The 21,514-nt window shown below is 36.0% G+C and overlaps 1 protein-coding gene across 6 annotated transcripts in view; it reads right to left on the bottom strand.

Annotated features, from left to right (window-relative positions):
* Window positions 1–21,514, bottom strand: part of sppl3 (signal peptide peptidase 3) — a 203,561-nt gene that overhangs the window by 51,219 nt on the left and 130,828 nt on the right. The window contains exon 1 of one of the 6 annotated variants that reach the window (XM_073913959.1): window positions 11,363–11,789. The exons of 4 other annotated variants lie outside the window; for them this stretch is intronic. Coding sequence is in view for 1 of the 2 variants with exons in the window: in NM_001015068.1 (NP_001015068.1) it covers window positions 11,363–11,385 (23 nt within the window). In the remaining variant the exon portion in view is untranslated. Of the gene's footprint in view, window positions 1–11,362; window positions 11,790–21,514 lie in introns of those variants that run through there. One more of the 6 variants, NM_001015068.1, reaches the window with a different exon arrangement.

The raw sequence follows: 21,514 nt of genomic DNA, 5'->3' as shown, positions 1-21,514 counted from the left end.
TTGAAAATACTTAAATAATATGTGCTATATGTTCTAAAATGGCCCTCCACTGTAAACTGACACTCTGGCTCTGAGAGAAAAGCCAGTTTGTAAAAAAAGTCTTGGTTTTACTTGGTTAATAAATAATCAAACTCATTCAATGGCACAGCATCCTTTCTTACATCATCTCATAAACTTGATCTAATAAGTTAGTGCTGAATTATCGCATTGTATCGTGATATGGGTGTAAATCGTATCGTGTTGCATCGCAATGTCACAAATGTATCGCTAATATATCGGATCGTATTCTTTGTATCGAGATGCGTATCGGATCGGCATTATAGCTTAGATGCCCAACCCTAATATGTATGTATGCATGTATGTATGAAGACTTGTGCGGCCACAATTGCTTCTCTCCTGAACTTGAAAATATTATTGACAGAATCGTAGAAATGCTGGATTAAGATCGTCTAGGGGGTCAAATCAAGATTGCGATCTTTTTACGATTAATTGTGCAGCTCTATAACACGGTTATCAATGATACAAAGACAAAACAGCTCAAGTATTGCTAACAGTACTAATTGCCTTGAAGCTTATTGTAGTGCAAAATAAATACCGGTTCTCAGTAAACTTCCCTACTCAAAAAAAGATTTGGTCAGGTTAAGGGAAAGTTTAACCAAAACACTTTCATTTGCTTTTAAATTTACCCAAGTCAATGAATATAAATAATTTTTCAGTAGAACACATTTGGTGGTAAAGACTAGAGGCACTTTGATTGTCAAAAAAAATATGGGGGAAAAAAACAGATACCTGGTGCATTCATTGACGTCTTACATATATGTAAAAAAGTGAAATGATTGATCTCTGTGGAAAAAGTGCTGGTAGTAATTAGACTTGCATTTCATGGATCACTTGTACAAGAATAAAAGATACAGCGAAACATCTTTATTGTATTACAGCAGCAACCAAAACAATTAACCTCTATCTTGGACGACTAAAGGTTGAGTAAATTAAGGTGCGTTCACACCTGTGGTCTAGTCCATTTGGTCCAAATGATACTTTAGAGCAGGGGTGCTCAATCCTGTTCCTGGAGATCTACCTTCCTGCAGATTTCAGTTGCTACCTATATCAAACACACCTGAACCAATTAATTAGGACCTGAACACCACGTGATAATTACAGGCAGGTGTGTTTGATATGGGTAGCAACTGAAATCTGCAGAAAGGTAGATCTCCAGGAACAGGATTGAGCACCCCTGCTTTAGCGCATATTACTCATTGGCCAGATGTCCCATTGAATGCATTTCCTAAACTGCTTTTTCAGTCATTCAAAAATAATGTGAATCCTCAGTATTCTGGCCTTTTTACACTTTCACAAGACTACAGTTGACCATGCAAAAAAACTTGGTTAAAAATGTTGTTTCCTTGACTGTTAATGCAGTTTTTAGCTGGTGTGAAAACACATGCCTTCCATCTAAAGCGCAATAAGCTGAGCACTGTTCCTATGGGTATGAAAGCTTTAAGAAAAATCCAACATTAAATACAGTTTAGACACTTTTTAATGTGGCCTGATGGATCACTGTAGCTCCTCGGTTTAATGTAAACTATGATCACTCTCTCTTCATATGGTAAAACAACATGAATGACGATCTAAATGCAAGGTAAAAGGCCTTAAAAGGAATTCTTAAGAAAACACAATTGAATGCTACACAAAAAAAGCATTATTTAATTATCTGGTTAGTTATTCAACTGTTGACTAGAGTTAAAAACTGTAGCAGAAAGTTGTTTTGAATTGCCTAATTTCAACTCTTTTCCAAATTTAATACATTATATTATTTACACAATATTGAAACAAAATCATTATAGCCTAGTCAAAATTAAATAAATATGTATCAATTTTAAAAATCAAACTGTTAATGACATTAAAAGGATGCATCTCGTTGCAAATTAGGCTTTATTTACAATTTCACTTACTAAAGCTGCCAAATGCTGGTACGCATACATACAGTGATGTGGTTGGTAAATTTACTCATCTGCCGACCATTGTGGTGAGCAACATCTAAGAGGTTCAGACTGACATTTAATGAAACCGCTTGGGCCTGTACCATGATGCTGGATTAGCTGTCTAGCCAGTTCAGTTTCAATTTAGATGGCACTAATCTAGGGTTTTATAAGGAAAAATGCACACTTAAAAGAAAATGTGCTAATAAAAAAAATACACTAATGCAGAAAGTCTGTTCACATCAACAGATTTTAAATCTATTAGGTGGACAACCCTACCATTAATAATTGCTGATGGCCAAATAAAAAAAGTTACCCACTCCAATTGCAACCATGGTTAACATTTAGCCAGTTTGCTAGCAACTAGACAAAGTGCAAAAGCAAAAAAGCTGTACTCATTCCACATGTCAGCAGATCAATTCAGACTGCATGATTAATTTCCTTGCAAATAAGCACATCTTGAGATCTCTGATGTCAAAATATACAACCAAGCAGCAGAACTGGATTTTGTTTGGTTCTCTTGGTTCCCTTAGAAAAGAAAAAAACCTTTTGATATACTGGATATTATTTTATGTATTTAATTTTAAAATGGCATAATCTCTTGGTTCACAAGGCTTTGAAAAACTAATGTACACTTTGTCATTAAGATGACTCACTTTGATCCACTTGAGACTGAACTCAAAAATACAAAACATGTTATGCTGGATATTTTTTAACAAACATTCAAAACATTGCTGTATGGTGGACCACATGCTTGTTTTTATGTCCATGTGATGGCATTTTTATCAGCTGAGAACTTGTGAAGAGCTTATAAATTGTGCGATACAATCAAAACAGCGCAAGAGTTCCTGTTACACACAAACACCTGAAATTGTCAAGACTATGAAGCAAAAAACTAAGATAAGGCTAAGATTTCTGTTCTTTTAATTGCCATTCTTGTGAAATTGTGCTTTGTTTCTGGTTCATTTAGTGGCTTTGACCTTTGCTCAGTCTTTATTTTAGTCAAACCAGAAGCACATTTGGACTCAGACCCATCTGTTCACGAGTCTGGACGTTTGCGCTGGACGTCACCGTTTACACTAGAGGCTGATTTATACTTCTGCGTCAAACACCGGCGTATGCTACGGCGCTGACGCATAGCCCTTCGCCGTCACTGACGTGCACCTCTCAAAAATTGTAACTACACGTCGCAACAACGCGTAGCGCAAGCTCTGTGATTGGTCGGCTTGCTAGCGCCGACGAGTCTAGGCGGGACCGAGAGCCGCGTGAATGGTGCGAGCGATTGTTTACAAGTGTGGAGTCCCGTGAAGGAGCTCCGGATTCAAAGTTTTGTTCTGTGTTTACCTCATGGTTAAAGTTGTTGCACGTCCACCGGTTCATGCCTCAAAATGAGTGAGTTTGAGTCACTTGTACATCCAGGAAGTGTTCAGAATAGCAAAACAGAAGCGAAGAAACTCGACACAGAGGAACATTTACACCTCACTGCCCACTAGCGTTTCGGAAGTGTTAATGCAGACCAACAGAGACAGCGCGCAGAAGTATAAATGCACAGCCATGCGCGTTGCATGCGCCGTGGGTTACGCCGGTCACTTGACGCAGAAGTATAAATCAGGCTTAAGGCTGTGCAATATATCCAAATGATTAAAATACTTTAAATGTACATGTTGGAATGGTTTGCAAGAAATAAGGGATTTAACACAGAAGTATCTCTATGTGCCTGTATCTAGCACACCCTCTGAAAGAGTTTTCAATACATCAGTCAATGTAGTTCCATGTCAAAAGGCATCTCCGAAACCAAGCTGAGTGGACATAGGGCTGTGATGGTCACCGTGAAAACCGCGTCGGTCAGTTGCCACCGCAGTTGTCCTTTGCTACCGGCGGTATTATGTGATGTAACGCAATTTAAAACACAAATTAACGTTATTTTGCCAAGTATTACATTTTACATATTTAACTACAATATTTATAAGCAGTATTGTGTTGTTTTATTAACAAAAGTTAAAAAATAAACATGTACAAAAAATAAACATATACGGATGTTTTATTAATGAATATTTAATTAAGTTATAAGGTATTCCTTAATTTAAAGCTAAATTGACTTAGGTAGGCTACTTTATTTGTTGGTGGTACGGGAGGAACATTTTTGCCAGTGAATAATGTTCTCACCACTTAAAAAAATAGATAAATACAATAACTTGCTAAAAGGATGTAATAAAAAAATGCAAGCTCTTAATCATTCTTCATAATCTGATTCGTACATGCTATAAACCTATATTGCGCCGACAAGAACAAGTCCTAAGAGAAGAGTAATTAATATGCTGTTAATATCAGTTAATATTAATGATCATAAACACGAACTGCTTTGTATGATAAACGCCTTCACAATGTCGTGTCTACGATCTTTTCTGAAGAACATATAATCCATGTTATCGTCGTCTCCCCTGCCAGGTTTTCATCTGTTTCTTTCTTTCTTCTCTACAAACAATAAAATATGGCTATACCATGCCGGCGCCAGAATATCATAGCTAACTGAGGGGACATCTTATTGCCATATAAGGGGCACTTGGTGATTTCGGTGCATCTTGTTAATTTCATTTAGGCTATTTATTCACTTATTTATTACTTTGAATAACTGCCTAAGTTACTGACTTAAGGCAGAAATTTAATCTTTATAGTAACAATAGTATGCAGTTTCGCAATTAGGTTTCATCAATAAAGGTTATGTAACGATAGTTTATTAACGCAGACGGATCATGGTTTCAGCGCCACACCAGTGGTTTAAATTATATTTTACTCCTTATTTCTTTCCGTTTTATTTTAAAAAACTAAGTTTGAAAGATTTGTATTGCATATTTTTTAAAGATATTCATTCAGCCTACATGCAGCGCATATGAAAGGTTGATGCGGCAAATCCCTTTCATGCACTATACCCATTTCATTTATGACACTGTAAACTTAACTTGGCTGATCATCTTTAAACTCCAGTGTTTTCTCTAAACGCTGCTGACGTGCAAATTAGTGCGTTTATGTCTCCAGCATTTATTAGATTTGTTAGGAATATTTATGAATGTCTCTAGACCTACAGAGCGATATTAATGCGTCCTGAAGTAAAGTGAAACAGCTATACGTCGTGTTTGCTGGCCTCACTCATTATGCACCTGAGAGTCAGCATGTCACCTTAAAGGATTAAACAAATGACTCACAGCACTACTACGGTTACAGAAAAGTTTGCGCTGTTATAATTCACTTACATTTTAATATGTTTTAATTTGATTATTACCAGCTATTTAAAAAAAAAATTATGTTTTGAATGAGAAGCTGTAATGTAGCCGTGGCGGGATAAATTTTGGCGTGGAAGCCCGCCATGGAAGAATGAATTTGTCGGAACCATGAGCTAAAAAGGCATTTTTAAGTGTCCTAACTTGAGACTGCTGCTGTATAATGGGATGCTTCTTATTACAACTGTTAGCGATGTAAAAATGAAAGCAAACATTAAAAAAGGTTTTGCATTTTATCAATTGTATGGCTTATTATTTTTAATAATAATGAATATAATAAATTATAATATTATTATTGTGTAGACTACTGTGCAGTGTCCAACAAAACATTTATTAGGTTACTTTAATGGACCAGTTCTTTCCCGTGTGACTTTAGTGCGCCTTCACGTGCACGTTTTAAAGGCTACTGGCGCACCCTGACCTGACGCGGGGACCAGACCTCTGCACTATAGCTTTAATTTCACAATTTTCATAATTTCATTGGATTTTCATATGGTAAGATATCTAAATGTATGTTCTGAAAGTAGTAGGAATGACGGGAGTGTTAGTAATTAAAGACAGAAAGAACTTTCACTTTTCCATTGTCGCAGATTATTTTAGTATAATTGACATCCCCCAATGGTGATATTTTTGTTTGTTTATGTTGTAAAAACGTTTGAATTATTTTATGCAACAATAAAACATGGCTGTTCATTTTAAGAAGTTGTATTAATGCTCTCTTTTCCCTGAAATAACATGAACTATTGGTTAGAATATTTTTTAAATATTGCATCACATATCACATTGGTCTACAATAATATCACACAGGCCTAGTTCAAACTGATTTAAAAGAACTGCACTGAGAAAATAAAAATTGCACTAAAGTTAGTTTTAAATTGAACCAAAACCATGAAAATGCCCTTAAGCCTTTTGCACACTGGGACGTTTATTTCTCATACTAATCACCAGCTTTGAGATGATTTTCAACATTGACACCCAAATGATTTTCACTGCAGCAAAATCAATCACTGACATTTGATGGTGCTTAAAGTAAAAACAGAAATACTCTGGTACACAAGGTGTCACTGCGCAACTCTACACTTCTGACACTACAGCACAAACACTTGGGGAAAAAGTTTGAGGAAAAAGATACAAGACATCAAAGAAAGATGATAAAATGAAATTTACCATCAAATCCTATTTGATCTGGAATTCCAGTGTGCTCAGCTAAACTGTTTCATGCGTGAGTGAGACCAAGTCATCTTTTACTGTATCTTCAGCTGCTTAAGACGCATGAACAAAAGTTCATATAAAGGTTCAGACAGTTTTTAACTCAATGTGTCAAACTAAAATATACAATTTAAATATTACACTTTTTTGGTTAAATTGTGCTTTTTGTAATGGTGTTTTGTGCATCGTGTACACACATTAGCACTCTTTGATTAGTCATGAGGTGTTAAACAGATGATAATCATCTTTTAGAGATATAGTTAAACTACAGTAAATAGCTACATTTCCATCCAGCTATTTTTATGTGTATTTTGGAGATGCGCATAAAAAAAAACAATTAAGGGAAATGCCAAGATGTGCATCAATTTTTTAAAAATGCGCATTAAAAAAAACATATGCGCATAACTGAGTAGGATAAACTTTTTATTTGATAAGATGAGCATAAATTACGATGGAAATAATTTTACTGCACATATTCCAGTATGTGCATTAAATGTGATTTTATTATAAGATATCATGTGATGACAAAAATGTATGTGAATGGATAAACCAGCAGGCTGAGCACATTATAAAACATCTGAAATGTTGTTTTGGTCATTCTAAAATGCGGTAACCATTTCAGTATTAGTGTTATGTTATTAATGACTTCAAGAATCAAAAGCGTCTGTGCTCCGACTTTCACTCTTTCAAACGCCACCACACGTTCACTGCATGTCAGGATTGCTTTCTGTGGTGCAAGTAATTTATTAAATAAAGGAAACACTCACGCAGCTTCTCCCACTGCAGCCAATTCCGATTTTACTATTGATATTTAGATAAAGTTAATTAGCATTTTTGGATGGAAACATAGCTAATGATATACTGTTTTTAGAGGATTGGTCGTATGTAAATTAAACAGTTGAGGATATTTGTTTAGCTTTGGATTATGAACATATACTTGTAGTAAACACTTTAGTTATGCAAAACAGCAGTCAAAAATTTTTGCTTCAGGCCGCGGTTTGCAAAAGTTAAGGTTTTCCTGCTAAAACGTTTTATAATACCATTTCTGAAGTATATGTAAAAGGCTTTTTTTAAATGTGTTGTAAGGAAATCTGTGTTTTTGAGGCTAAAAAAAGATAGTAAAAGTCAATCGTTTATTTTAATAATGTAGCCTGACATGTTTACTATTTCAAAATATTAAAGATGTTCCCTAAAATGTAATTAATTGTGTTAAACGGGGGAAAAAGTTGTTTTTTATAAAGACTTTTAAAAATATATATTTTACAGCAGTAAACAATACCATGATACTGTGAAACTGATATTTTTATCCAAGGCTATTAAACCGTCAGACACTTATACCAGCCGATGCTTTGTCAAACTACTTATTTAAATTAAGCTGAACCAACAATTGAGGATTTTTTTGGAGACAGTTTAACCGTTTTAGGTTCAATCCACCTAAATTTGTGAAAACTATAAGTTTGCAATATTAACCTAAACTCTTCATGTTGTCCTAACACAAATTGATTGTGTAAAAGCCAGCATTTTTTACAGTGAGGCTTAAAAGGACTAACATATTTATAAAGATCAACTGAATTATATGAAAAATGCACTCACATATGCGGGTCTAATGCGATTTGAATATTGAAGTTCCATAATAAAAACAATAGCCTATAAAGATTACAAAAGGCCTTGCTTAGCTGCTATTGTTCTTTTAAATGGATTACCATCAACAGCACATGGTCACATATGGCACATGAGGTCAGCCATTTAACACAAATAACAGTCTGATATGGAGAATTCTAGTTATGTGATGATGTGTTAAATGAATACATATCACTTGCTGCGTACATTAAGTGGTGTAACAGGTACAAGTCAGTGTGACAGATCACTGATAAAGTCAAGTGTGCAGATTTGTCTCATCACTTCACTCAAGAGCTGCTAAGTACACAATTACAGGCAAATCATAGCGGTTTGCTGGCCGGCAACTTAAACTCAACAATACCACAATTCTTCAGGCAAACAAAAGTCATTCAATATTGCCAGCCAATGCATTAAAGATGCAGACGTTATGAACACCTACACACCCGTCAGACTTCCTGGAAAATCCTTTTCATCGACCAGGCCTTAGATAACTAGATGAGGGAAATCTTTCTGATAAAACTTACAAAATGCATCCTCTACCAGCTACAAATCTACACACTTCATTACACACATACAATTATTTTATTTAATTTTTAAATTGGTATTTTAAATTGCTGATATTTAATACAATGCTTTTTTAATCTAAAAACATTAATGTGCACACATTTTGGTAACCTTTTGTTGATGTTTTTAAAGACGTGTCTGTTCCCCGAGGGTGTATTTATTTGATAAAAACAGTAATTTTGTAAGATATTTTTTTACAATTTTGTATATTTTAAATGCAATTTATTTCTGTAGTCAAAGCTGAATTTTCAACATTGTTAATCCAGTCTTAACATGATCTTGCAAAAATCATTCTCATATGAGCAATTCCATGCAAATGTCAACCTTGCAATGAAAGAAAGTATGTTTTCACCAAAACCCTTTCCTTTTTTTTGTGGCCTTGTATTTTAAAGCATTGTAAAAAAAATACTTAAAAATGTCTCTGTCAATGTTATTTGATTTACCAAACTGACAAAAGTGTCAATTTTACATCTGTCATGTTCATAACAGAGGCGTCGTATCCATAACGAAGCCTTTTCCTCATAAATGAAAAATTGTCAAATAAAATTAAATCAATCATGTTCGTTCACCAACTCTCATCTTTTGATTAGCAATGTTTCTTTTGGGTTGTGCAGCTTAAGTCACAGAATTTCTACAAAGTATGTTGTATACTGTAAACTCAGACTTTTTTGGTCACATCCATAATGCATGTTTATTTCCCTCATTTAAAATCTAAAATATGTTCACTCTGATATTTTCTGATCCCACAACTCTGTGGTTAGTAGTTTTGGAAAATATAAATAGATGTTTAAATATAATGCTAACATATACTTTCTCTATGGATTTATGTTTTAAGCTCTGACAGCAAATGTCACATCAATATAGCTGGAATTGCTCATATGCTGATTTGCTGCTCAAAACATTTTTTTATTATTATTGTCAACGTGACAATTGTTTACATTCCTTCTGAATTTATTAAATAAAAGTACAACATTTATCTGAAAATTTTAAGATTTTTGCAACAGTTATAAAGTATCAGCAAATCTGAAAAAAAAAACACAAAAAAAGAATACTTCTATTAATAAGGATGCATTAACTTAACCAAAAGAGTCAAGCAAAGATCTTTGATAACAAATGCTTTGCAAAACCCAACAGTCAACTTTATCAAATGAAATGAGTGTAGTTAACTCAAATTTTACTGAAAGTTAATTCTACTAATTTAAAAAGAGTTTTGAACTCGTTGTTTGTAGGTAAAGAGGTAAATGCTTATATTTTAACCTAAATGGAGTAAGTTCACAACACTCATATAGATTCGTTTTTTTAACTCAAATGGTTTAAAGCAATCAGTTTCCTCAAACGGTTTGAGTTGACCTAACTTAGGTTTTACAGTACTCAGTTGTCAAATGGATTAATTAATTTTTAGGGTTTTACAGTGCAAACAAAATGTTCTAAATATTTTTTTACATATTACACACATGAATGTCTTTTATTATGGAGAAATACTGAACTTAGTTGCCCGTGACCACTGATTTATTAAATCCACAATTAATATTATTTTGAAATATACAATTTAATGTTGAAGAAAAAATGATCATTAATGATTTTATATTTTGAACATTTAAACACTGACTGAAGAATTATCGTATTTCTAATCCCAATGCATATATGAAAACTTTGAGGTTTTAAAACTGCATAATAAACTATGTTATTAAAAATGTTGCTTAGAATATAAATGACTTAACGTTTTCAATATTTCACATCCACAAGAAATCAAATCAAAATGACCAAAATCATAATAAAATGATATGTCAGTATAGGCCCAAAACTCAATCACTTGGTGCTCCAAGAAATGTATACAGACCACCAAAAGTTCTTCAGCTATACAAGTACTGGCCTGAAAGACCCGAAGAACGAAGCATATCTCGTACATCTGAACCTAGACAGAATCATAATATATAAAGGAAAATGAGGAAATGGGGAAATCACAGTTTTCAGCGACCTGAATATCATGTTTACACAAAACGGCTGCGTTTTAAAACCTATCGAGCTGCCTACCAAGTGCATCGTATCCGCATTATAATTTGAACGTTCACGATCGTCCATGATGGCCTAAAAGGTTGTCTAGTTAGTCAGCTTCCTATGTTTTAGAAACACAACCAATTTCTTACATATACACACAGCTCTCTTCCTTAAATGCAGGATTAGACGAGCTAATGAGCTAAAGCACCACCACCACGACCCGATGTATTATCACAGGCTACTACAGTCCCAATTCTGACGAGAAAGATAAAATAATGATCAAGTCAATGAGACTATATTGATTTAACAGCGTTTTACAGTGAGCTGATCGCGTTAGCACGTTAGCGCACTGCATTTCCCTTTGTGTCACAACTGATTCAATTGAATTCGAATAACGTTAAACACATACACACGACGACAAACGTGTACTATTAAAATTATTTATTTGTGATATAAAACCCAAAGTGAATGACTCGTTTAACGATGGTTGAGATTAAAACACCAAACCTGTATATTCTTGAGCTAGGTTAATGTTAACGTTAGATACGAACCGAACATTTACCGGAGCGTAACGCTGCCGTATAATAGCAAAACTGAGGCAAAACATCTCACCTTTCAGACGCTGACAGTAGTTAACGTTATATCTGTCCTAAAGCGAGTTAAATGTTAGCATTTAGTGTGTGAATGGGTAACGTTTTATTTGCTGCCACTCACCAGGAGTAGCTCTGCTCCGCCATGTCAGTCAGTCAGTCGGGCAGCGGCGGCGGCTGAGGACTCGAGTTCGGCTCAAACGACGAGATTATCTCCTCCACAAGCTCAAGGTTTCACCTTCTTCACTGAGCCCCCTCCGTTAACAACATGGCGATGTGTTTTCCTTCGGCAGCTCGCAGCAGAAATGTCAATGATTGTGGCTGTGCTGCTAGCCGCGGCTAAGAAACAAAAGCAGTCCGAAAAAACGAAACGTTTCGCTGACTTCAGCTGGCTGGCTGTCCTCGCAACAGGCCCTGCTTTGAAAGGCCCCTCAGACGAGCTGCAAACCCATCTTCGGCGTGCATGCAGAGCGAGAGATAGCCGTGTGCTGGGTTTGCCCAACTAGCTGTAATGGAAGCGCACGGATAGCTTTGTTTTCTATGGCGAACTCACAGGAACGCGCGCGACTGTCGCCCCTGCCGGAAAAATGCGCGTGCACGCTCTCATTTGCCCACACAGATGAGATTGAAGGGCCAGGATCTGCCACTCGGTGACATGCAGTATTGCAGTTTCGACATGCTGCTCATAATTGGCTCGCTGAAATAATAGTGTAGACCTATTTTTAAGACGGTAGTCTTTAAAAAGGCCACCTGGAACTCAATTAATATTATAAATAACATTTTAGTTAATATAAATTGGAAAAAAGCCTGGTTAACTACCTTCAAATATTCAATTAACAATACAATTAACTTTAAAATACTACATACATTTTACCCAGTAAATATTTACTATCAAAGTAAATGGAAGACATCTGTGGTTTCTGTAATGCAGATAAAGAGCCTCTGTCATTTTTCGTTTAAAAGCAACGTTGTAAACAGTTTCTGGAGGGATCTAGCAAAATATAAAATTTAAAACGACAAAACTTTGTTATTATTTTACATTCAAATATATAACTTTTTTAATATCAAAACAAATCCAACAAAAGTCTTGTATATTTTGCTAATCTCTTTATTTTATCGGCTAAATTTTACATACACAAATAGAAATGTGCTAAGTCGTCTCCCACATTAGCAGTTTTTTTGTATTGATTTAGATTTTATTCTCACTGGGAAATTTTTGAAAAGCAAAAAATCCGAGATATGTATCAATTATTATAATAGTAATTTGATTACCCTGTTAATTCTTAACATTATTGCATGTAGAAATGCTGTACATTATGCTTTGTGCAGTTTATTTATTTTAACATTGTTATAATAGTTTTTTTATGTTCACCCTTTATATTGTGTTGTTGTATGTAAGATCCTGATGGACTGTGCAATAAAAACTGAAAACGATTTTTTTAAAGGCCATGAAGCTGCATATGGCGGTGAGATTGTTGTCATTGAGGATATGATAAAATATTTATTTGTTAAAACAGTTTTCATTTCGCAGTATCATTTGAAAGTTTACTAATGTAACCCTTCCAATCAGACTCCCACTCATCCATCTCATAAGTGAGGCTCAAACCGGCTATTCTGGTATGGAAGGTGGGAGCTCTACTGAGAAGGTTAAAAACCATGGCTATATTTTAATATGTAAATTATTTTTTAGGCTAGTTAAGTGGCGTAGTAGGTAGTGCTTTCGTCTTACAGCAAGAAGGTTGCTGGTTGGAGCCTCGGCTGGGTCAGTGGGCGTTTCTGTGTGAATTTTGCATGTTCTCCCTGTGTTCGCGCGGGTGTCCTCCGGGTGCTCCAGTTTCCCCCACAGTCCAAAGGCATACGGTACAGGTGAATTGGGTAGGCTACAATGTCTGTTGTGTATGAGTGTGAATGAGTGTGTATGGATGTTTCCCAGAGATGGGCTGCGGCTGGAAAGGCATCCGCTGTGTAAAAATGTGCTGGATAAGTTGGTGGTTCATTTGGCTGTGGCGACCCCAGATTAATAAAGGGACTAAGCCAAAAAGAAAATGAATGAATGAATTGTAACATAACAGTATTTTAGATAGACGGATGCTTGTATGTTACACTGAATGACATTTAGCTATATGTGATATTGCTTTCAATATTAGTCTACACCACGGCGTAAATGACAGCATAAAAAATATTTAGCATTTCATTCTGCTATTCTTTGCCATAACTTGTGACTCTGCTTCTGAAGTACTGCTTGAAGCTATACTTATGAATTGTTCTGTTTGTCAACATAGCTGTAAATGATAGTATCAGGGTGGAGAATCCCTTTAATGACCCCTCAAACTTGTGATATAGGGATGGGAGACTCTCTGTCCAGAAACAGCAGAAAGCTATTATTCTCACAAATGCAATCCACAATACCTTTCTTGTCTCATTGTTAACAGTGAAACTCTAGCGATTGACTCTCAATGCAGACCCATTTATAGAAACATTCCTTATTTATATCAACTATAATTGATATATAGTTCACCCAAAATGTTTAATTATGTCATGATTTACTTAACCTGCCATTATCTCAAACTAGCATGAGTTTTTTTCTTCTGCTGAAAACAAAGAGACCTTTTGAATAATGTTTTAATGTGATGTCAACAACAACTGCTTTATTTATTCCTGCTGTGGAAGTAATCTCCAGTTCCCAACATTTTTTAATAATTCTTTTTGATTTTTTATAAGAAAAGGTTGGAGAGTGAGTTCTTTTAAATGCAAACATTCTGAACTTAAGTGTGACGCTCTAATTCATTGTAACAGAGAATTTGCATAATGCTGAATGACGAAACTTCAGCTTCAGCTTATAATGGAGACAATTAACTGGTCACATGTAGTATATCTCAAACATTGAGCTTGACCAGTAGAGTTAACCACAATTTTTTTAAAAATCTTAGTTTTTGCATAAAAATGTATTAACAGTGTTCTTGAAAATGTTTCTGATTAACATGTTTTGTAATAATTAAATATATTATTAAATAATTTATTTATGGTGCTTTTCGATTATGTCACAGGCTGTCTGTTATTCTATATTATTTCAAACAGGCTTTTAAAATGTCAAGTAAAATGTCAAAAGTAAAAAGTGTAAGTAAATAATGTCTTAAAAACTGTAAATCTGGGACAAAAGTCCCAATATTCTATAAAGAAAAACATATGATAGAGCATGAACATGGCAAAAACCAAACATTTTTAAGCTATTATTTGATACTTTATTCATTGTTAACCCGTGTGTTGTCCTAGAATTCTGCATACATCATTTCATTTTTTTACAGAAAAAATAACTGCCTTCAGTAAACCTTTAAAATAAAGCAGGTAAATTCAATTTAAATTCTCAAATCAAATCAAGAAACAGCCTCATCTTCATCACATAAACTGAATGTTTAGGTTTTCTCTCATTAGTGTGGAGTATTTCATCAATGTTTAATTAGTGGGCAACACTTATTTTTGACTAGATTAAAGGGTATTTTTATGCTGAATGTACCTGCATAAGTGTAAAAGTTTTTAGCCAGACAGGATTCATAAAAGTTACAGATAGAAATTGTTATTTTGTTTGGGTGAGGGGTGTGTGTCCCACTGTGTACCAGTAGTTTCTGTGTCAACCCAAAGAACATCCCTAAATTTGTACAGCTTTCATGAATATACTGTATAAAGTAGTAGGTCTGGAAGACGGGAGACTCCCGGGAAAAACGGGAGGGTTGGCAGGTATGGACCTGGGTCTATTCTACGCAAGCTATGGTGACTTTCACCTTAATATTTTAGTGCGGATGTATACCTGACTGATGAGCTGTCTGACAAAATAGTGCCCTTCTGAATCAAATCAGCAGGATGCCTGACTTTAACTGCAGTTCGGCAGTTTTACTTTAACTCATGAACATTTCATTCATGCCCCGTGACAAACTGGGGTATTAGACGCAAATAAGGAGTGAGGACTGGTGAGAGTGATGTGGAATTTAATAATGCACGAAAAAAGGAAAGAAAAAAAATTCTGCATTTCACTATGTGTGTGTGTGTGTGTGTGTGTGTGTGTGTGTGTGTGCTAACCTTTACTGACAACCGTGTATTTGGATCTTGTCGGAAAATATGACGAAAAGTCCTACATGAAGGTAATAGTTTGCCTGCATTAATATATGCATACTCTACATGTCTTAATTCCATTTCTGTTTAATTCAGTTTTGACTTTAGTCGGATTAATGTGATAAAAAATCCCTGCTTCGAGCCTATGGGCCTACAGTTCAACACTCATGTTTAACTGAATAAACAGTTAGTAAACACAAGTACATCTTACTGTACATCACTTATTTTCATCACCAATTATGATAGTAGAACAGTTTCTCAAGCAGTTTGTGATGCATTTTGGAAACAGGAGATGAGTCACTGGTCATTTTTGACCTGTAAGTCAACAGGAGGGTTAATGTCTATGCAAATATGAGTAATTTCAACACAATCTCACGGCAATTCGTGATTGCTGTGAAAGTATTCGTGAAATACTTTTTCATTTAGTGGCTAATTTGTATGAATTCGTACGATCTAATTCGTACAATTTAGTATGATTTGCTTATCCCCCAATGACGGTTGGGGTTAGGGGTGGGGTTAGGTGCCACGCCTCCTTTTTAAAATCCTACCATTTCGTACAAATGAACTCGTACGAATTCATACGAATTAGGCACTAAACTGGCAAAACGTAAAATACTTACGTTTTCTCGTGAGATCAGGCTGGTACTTTACCTTCCCATTGGTTGTGTTTATGTCTTTGCAGGTAATGTTGAATGTGACGTTCATCCATTCATTTATTTACTTTGACCCAACACTGGGTTACAACAACCTAGTATTTTCTAGAGCAGGGGTCACCAATCCTGGTCCTGGAGGGCCGGTGTCCCTTCAGGGTTTAGCTCCAACTTGCCTCAACACACCTGCCTGGATGTTTTAAGTATACCTAGTAAGACCTTGATTAGCTTGTTTAGGTGTGTTTGACTTGGGTTGGAGCTAAAATCTGCAGGACACCGGCCCTCCAGGAACAAGTTTGGTGACCACTGTTCTAGAGTGTAATAATTTATGCAGATGCTCTCCCCTACAAAACCAACCCAAGCCGTCTGATCAAATATATTTTTATATTGCAATATTCATTCATTTATTTTCCTTCAGCTTAGTACCCTCATTAATAAGGGGTTACCACAGCAGAATGAACCGCCAACTTATCCAGCACATGTTTTATGCAGCGGATGCCCCCCCAGCTGCAACCCAACACTGGAAAACATCTATACACACATTCACACTCATACACTACGGCTAATTAAGCTTATTCAATTCCCCTATAGCACAGTTTTTGGACTGTGGGGGAAACCCGGAGCACCGCGAGGAAAACCATGCAAATACAGGGAGAACATGCAAACTGCACACAGAAGTGCCAACTGACTCAGCCGGGCCTCAAACCAGCAACCTTCTTGCTGTAAGATGACCGTGCTATCCACTGCGCCACCATGTCGCCTATGTGATGTTCACTACACTTTAAATTTCACTGTAAAAAATATCCATTAATTAACAGTTTCCGTATTTTGTGATTCGCAGGTGTTTTTTGGTTTATTTATGGTTATGAATTGCATTATGGAACCTTTGTCTCTGCCCTGTCAACTTTTACATAAAATAAAGACCTGAAAGATGGAGTTATATTTAAAAATCTGTTATCAGACAGCTCAACAAAACACGACTACTCCATACGTTTTTTACACATGCGAAAGTGGAAAATCATGAATCACAAAATAAAAAAAAGTGCTATTTTACAGATTTTCTAGCGTAACAAGTTTCGCATCAGCCTTCAGCATAATAATGTTTGCCAAATCTTTACATTTAATCAGAATCTTATATGCGGAGTCTTGAAATTTCAAGCAAATGTATCAATAATGTTTTCTTCTACATGGTAAATCAGCATATTTGTTGTGTTCATCTAAACAGTAATGTCTATATTTAGAAAATAATTTGAATAGCATTCTTAGCAAGGGTCGGAGGATGTTTCTACCTTGCGTTGGGTTTTGGATTTAATTGTTATCAGCTGTTATATGGCAGAGGTTACACTAAACAGATGGTGCACCAATCATGGCTGTCTTTTCCTGAAAACATTTTGTGCATTGTGTAAATTATCAGTGACTTAGTCAATAAGTCAATAAGAGGATACAATGCAATCTCCTGCTAATACTAAAGCCAAAACTACAGGAAAGGGCACACCATTGTTCTTTTTTCCTCAGTCCAGAAGCTCAAGTGAGTGTAAAAGAGCTCAACTGCAGGGTCTTTGTGTGTAAGGTATAGAGAGGAGTTGGGTAAATCCTTCCCCGGGGGGCTTCATCCTGGGATTACAAAAATCTGCAAGGAGCTGTTGTTCCCAGAGATTATTCCCAATCTGTCCTTGTAACCACAACGGTTGCTTAGAGAAGGAGGTGCCCAGTGTCAGCGGACTATTGATTCTTATTTATGGTCTTAGGTTTGTGCCATTTGTAGTACGACCTTGAACCCCCCACATCCCTCTGATTCTACTCAGAACTGACAAGATGAATGTAGTGTATATTTTTTGCCACATTTTCTCAAAGGTGCAGGTATGAGTGTATTTATGAAGAGGTTATGCAGTTACTATGGTGTTCTGGGTAGTTGTTATAGTAATTCCTGGTGGATGCTGCACACTGGTGGTGGTGTGAAACCCCCTCGCACAATTGTAAAGCACTTTGGGTGTATAACATTCGCTATATAAATGTGCATCGGGCGCTATGGAGGCACAGTGGGTAGCGCTGTCACTTCACAGCAAGACGGTCACTGGTTCGAGCCCGGGCTGGGTCAGTTGGCATTTCTGTGTGGAGTTTGCATGTTCTCCCCATGATGGCATGTGTTTCCTCTGGGTGCTCTGGTTTCCCCCACAGTCCAAAAAACATGTGCTATCGGTGAATTGAATAAGCTAAATGGACCGTAACGTATGTGCTTATGTCCTGGTCCTCCAGGTTAGGGATTGAGCTTTGGGCTAACGACCCACCTCATAAAAATTTTATATTACGAAACACTAACATGGTGCGGCTAAATAACAACTTCAATATAAACGGCTCTAGGAGTGAGTATTTAAATGTGCATTATTTACTTACTTAATTGGATAGATGCTAATAGGGCTAAACAATATATGGTTTCAGCATTGACACTGCAATGTGCACATCGGTAATAGTCACAGGATCTTCAATGTCATGTAAGGGATTCTATTGACCTTATTCTAAAATGCGAAAGTGCGCCTGTTTTCGCGATTGTCTTAGAACTTCCGATTCAGTCGCCTATGGGAGAAATGACAAGGAATAATAAACGGCACAAAATGGCCAAACTACTTGCTCAACAAACAAATGTTTGCATGACTACACAGATCAAGTAGCATAATATAATAAGAAAATATTAAATTGCAACATCAAGCAGCGTAACGAGCAGTTGTTAACGTCAAAAAATGAATGGAAGTGAATGTGACCGGAAGTCGCGAGACAAAGCGCCCACTCGTCAGCTGAGAATAAGGTGAATAGGTGACGTGAAGGCACAGTTTGGAAAAATTTGTAAATGAATTGCAAAGATTTGTGGATGTAAAGTTTATAATTTGCATGTTTTTCTTCTGCTAAACATCAATAAAACATTTAGGCACAGGAAACATTTGTAGCTTTTGTTTTCCCCACCCACTGAACTGATTGACAGGTGAGTATAAACATGTCTCCATAGTAAAATGTATAAACATCTCCACAGAACAGGATTTGCAAAGAACCTGAAGATCTGGTCCAACTCTCTGTGATCAGCAGGGGCGGACTGGCCATCTGGCAGACCGGGTAGTTTCCAGCTGGGCTGACATTCTTTTTGGGCCGGGCTGATCATCTTCTTATGATCTCTGCCTAATTAATTGATGATGCGGTGATCTGTGATGCTCTGAAATTAAGATGTTTCTTTTCCAGACAGACCAGCCCATGTGACATAATCTGCAGCCCATTGGCTCTTTTCTTTATTGACATTGGGCTGACCCAATCACAAACTTTCATTTTGGGCTCAGTATGAGCGTGCAACGTCGGGGTGTATTTGTAAAAATAGCCAAGAGTCACGACTGTTTCTCACTCTATGCGCGCGTGATTATCAGCATGATGTAGGCTTATAGCTACAAAAAATATTTATACAATGTGGTTCTAATGATATTTATACATGACCAAACTAGTGTGCAACTTAAGCAAAACTAATCCTATTTTTTTACATTTAGTTTTGTAGTTCTGCCCAAACAAATATTTGTTGTATTTTTAATTAAGTTAATTTGACTGACTACTAGCTTTAATCTATGTCTAATGTTTCATTGTTGAGTTAAACATTTTTAAGGGTCTCTGATACATTGCTTTTATTATTTATCTTTATTTTATTAATCAACATTAACTGTGTGCATCAGCAGGCAGTTTTTGTTAAGTTCATTATTTAATATAGGTTCCCCCCCCAAAAAACAGGCACACACAAGATGGACTTCCAGTGTGGATTATAATTTTATTATAATAATAAATTACATTTTTTTAGTCTTTAATTTGTCAACTCTCATTATTTCCTATATATGACTTTTGTGCTTTTATGGAATGGGAGGTGGTAGACATATTCAATGGTGTGCACAAATAGAGAGCATTGTGATTGATGAATTGGGCCGCTCTGTCCCAAAATGCCAGGGCCGATTTTTTGTCCCAGTCCAGCCCTGGTGATCAGCTGCACATTCCGTATGAGTTTTATGAGTTTGCAACTTTTTAAAAACCGTGCATGTTAGTAATAAAGAAAAAACTGTAAAATCAATGTGTAATTCAGAAATGCTAGAATCACCACAGCCGCATGGTGTCACTAAACATTTATGTGTCTGTACTATAAACTTTGTGAAGGCATTTGTGTGTAACTCATTATTTCAGAAAAGCTTGAAAAAATCCACAAATACATCAAATAAACTTACTTGGTATTTCTGACTGATGCTGTGTTTACACCAGATGTGGAATGTGCGGATAAATCGCGTGTAAATAGACACCTGAACATTTTGAGTTTACTGGCTTCATTCGCACGTCAAATCCGCCGTCAAATTCACTCAGCAATAGATGGGCAATGCTTTTGTCTGCCTAGTGACTCTCGCTTCATTGCTAAATGGCTATCATGGATTTTATTGAAACAAAAAACAGCCATATTTATGTGCCTCATGAAGGCTGAAAAACAGCGTTGATGGGTTTGGAGCCGTGTCTGAGTCCACTAGATCCTAGTGCACCCAGCTCTATGAAGGCTTCTGTCTACCCGGTAGCTCTAGTTGCATTGCTAAATGGCTAACATGGATTTTATTGAAAAAATTGCATAATTCACGCCGCAGGATGTCTATTCGCACCTTTGCATTGACTGAACATGTAAATCACTAGCACTAGATGCTTCTTCTGTGTCTGGTGTGAACGCAGCATCATGAGCTGAAAATCTGCTTTTTCCATGTCTGTCTCTGTCCCTGACCGCTGTTTATCTGATTTAATCATGGAGAAGAAGACACGCACATAGGAACAGTGGGTAAGAAAACCAGCTTTTAAAGACACAGGCTACAAAAACAGCTACAACTTGATTAGAGCTCAAAATTCTGTATTATATAATAAACAATCTGATGGGTTTTAAGTTGAAACTTTACAGACACATTTTGAAGACAAAAAGACTTATCATACATCTTGTAAAAGGGGTCAAACATAAGCCCCTTAATAAAGATTCATTTATTTTCATTTATATAGTAAATACTGTGAAATGTTGTTTTACATTTATTTGTTTAAATATTTTTGTCTGACTATGGTTAAGACTGTATATATAGTCATATTTGTTTACACTAGATTATGGTTAAATTGAATTAGTTCATATACTCTTCATATACAAATTTGCTGGGTTGTTGTAAGCCAACACTAGGTCAAATATGGACAAACCAAACATTGTGTTAATTTCTATATTTTTAATTAAATTTAAATAACACTTTTCAAGCCTATCTTTGAGTGTGTCCATTCAGACCCAGCACTGGGTTAAAAACAACCCAGTATTTTTTAGATTAATAATTAATGCGAGGGAGATGCTCTTCCCTACAAAATCACCCCAAGCCATCTGACCAAATATATTTTTATAGCACAACATTCATTCATTCATTCCTATTTCTTTGACTTAGTCTCTTATTTGACAGGAGTCACCACAGCGGAATGAACTGTCAACTATTCAGGCATGTTTT

The sequence above is a fragment of the Danio rerio genome, chromosome 10 (assembly GCF_049306965.1).
Source record: "Danio rerio strain Tuebingen ecotype United States chromosome 10, GRCz12tu, whole genome shotgun sequence".
NCBI lineage: Eukaryota > Metazoa > Chordata > Actinopteri > Cypriniformes > Danionidae > Danio > Danio rerio.
This window is presented reverse-complemented; position numbering and strand designations above follow the sequence as displayed.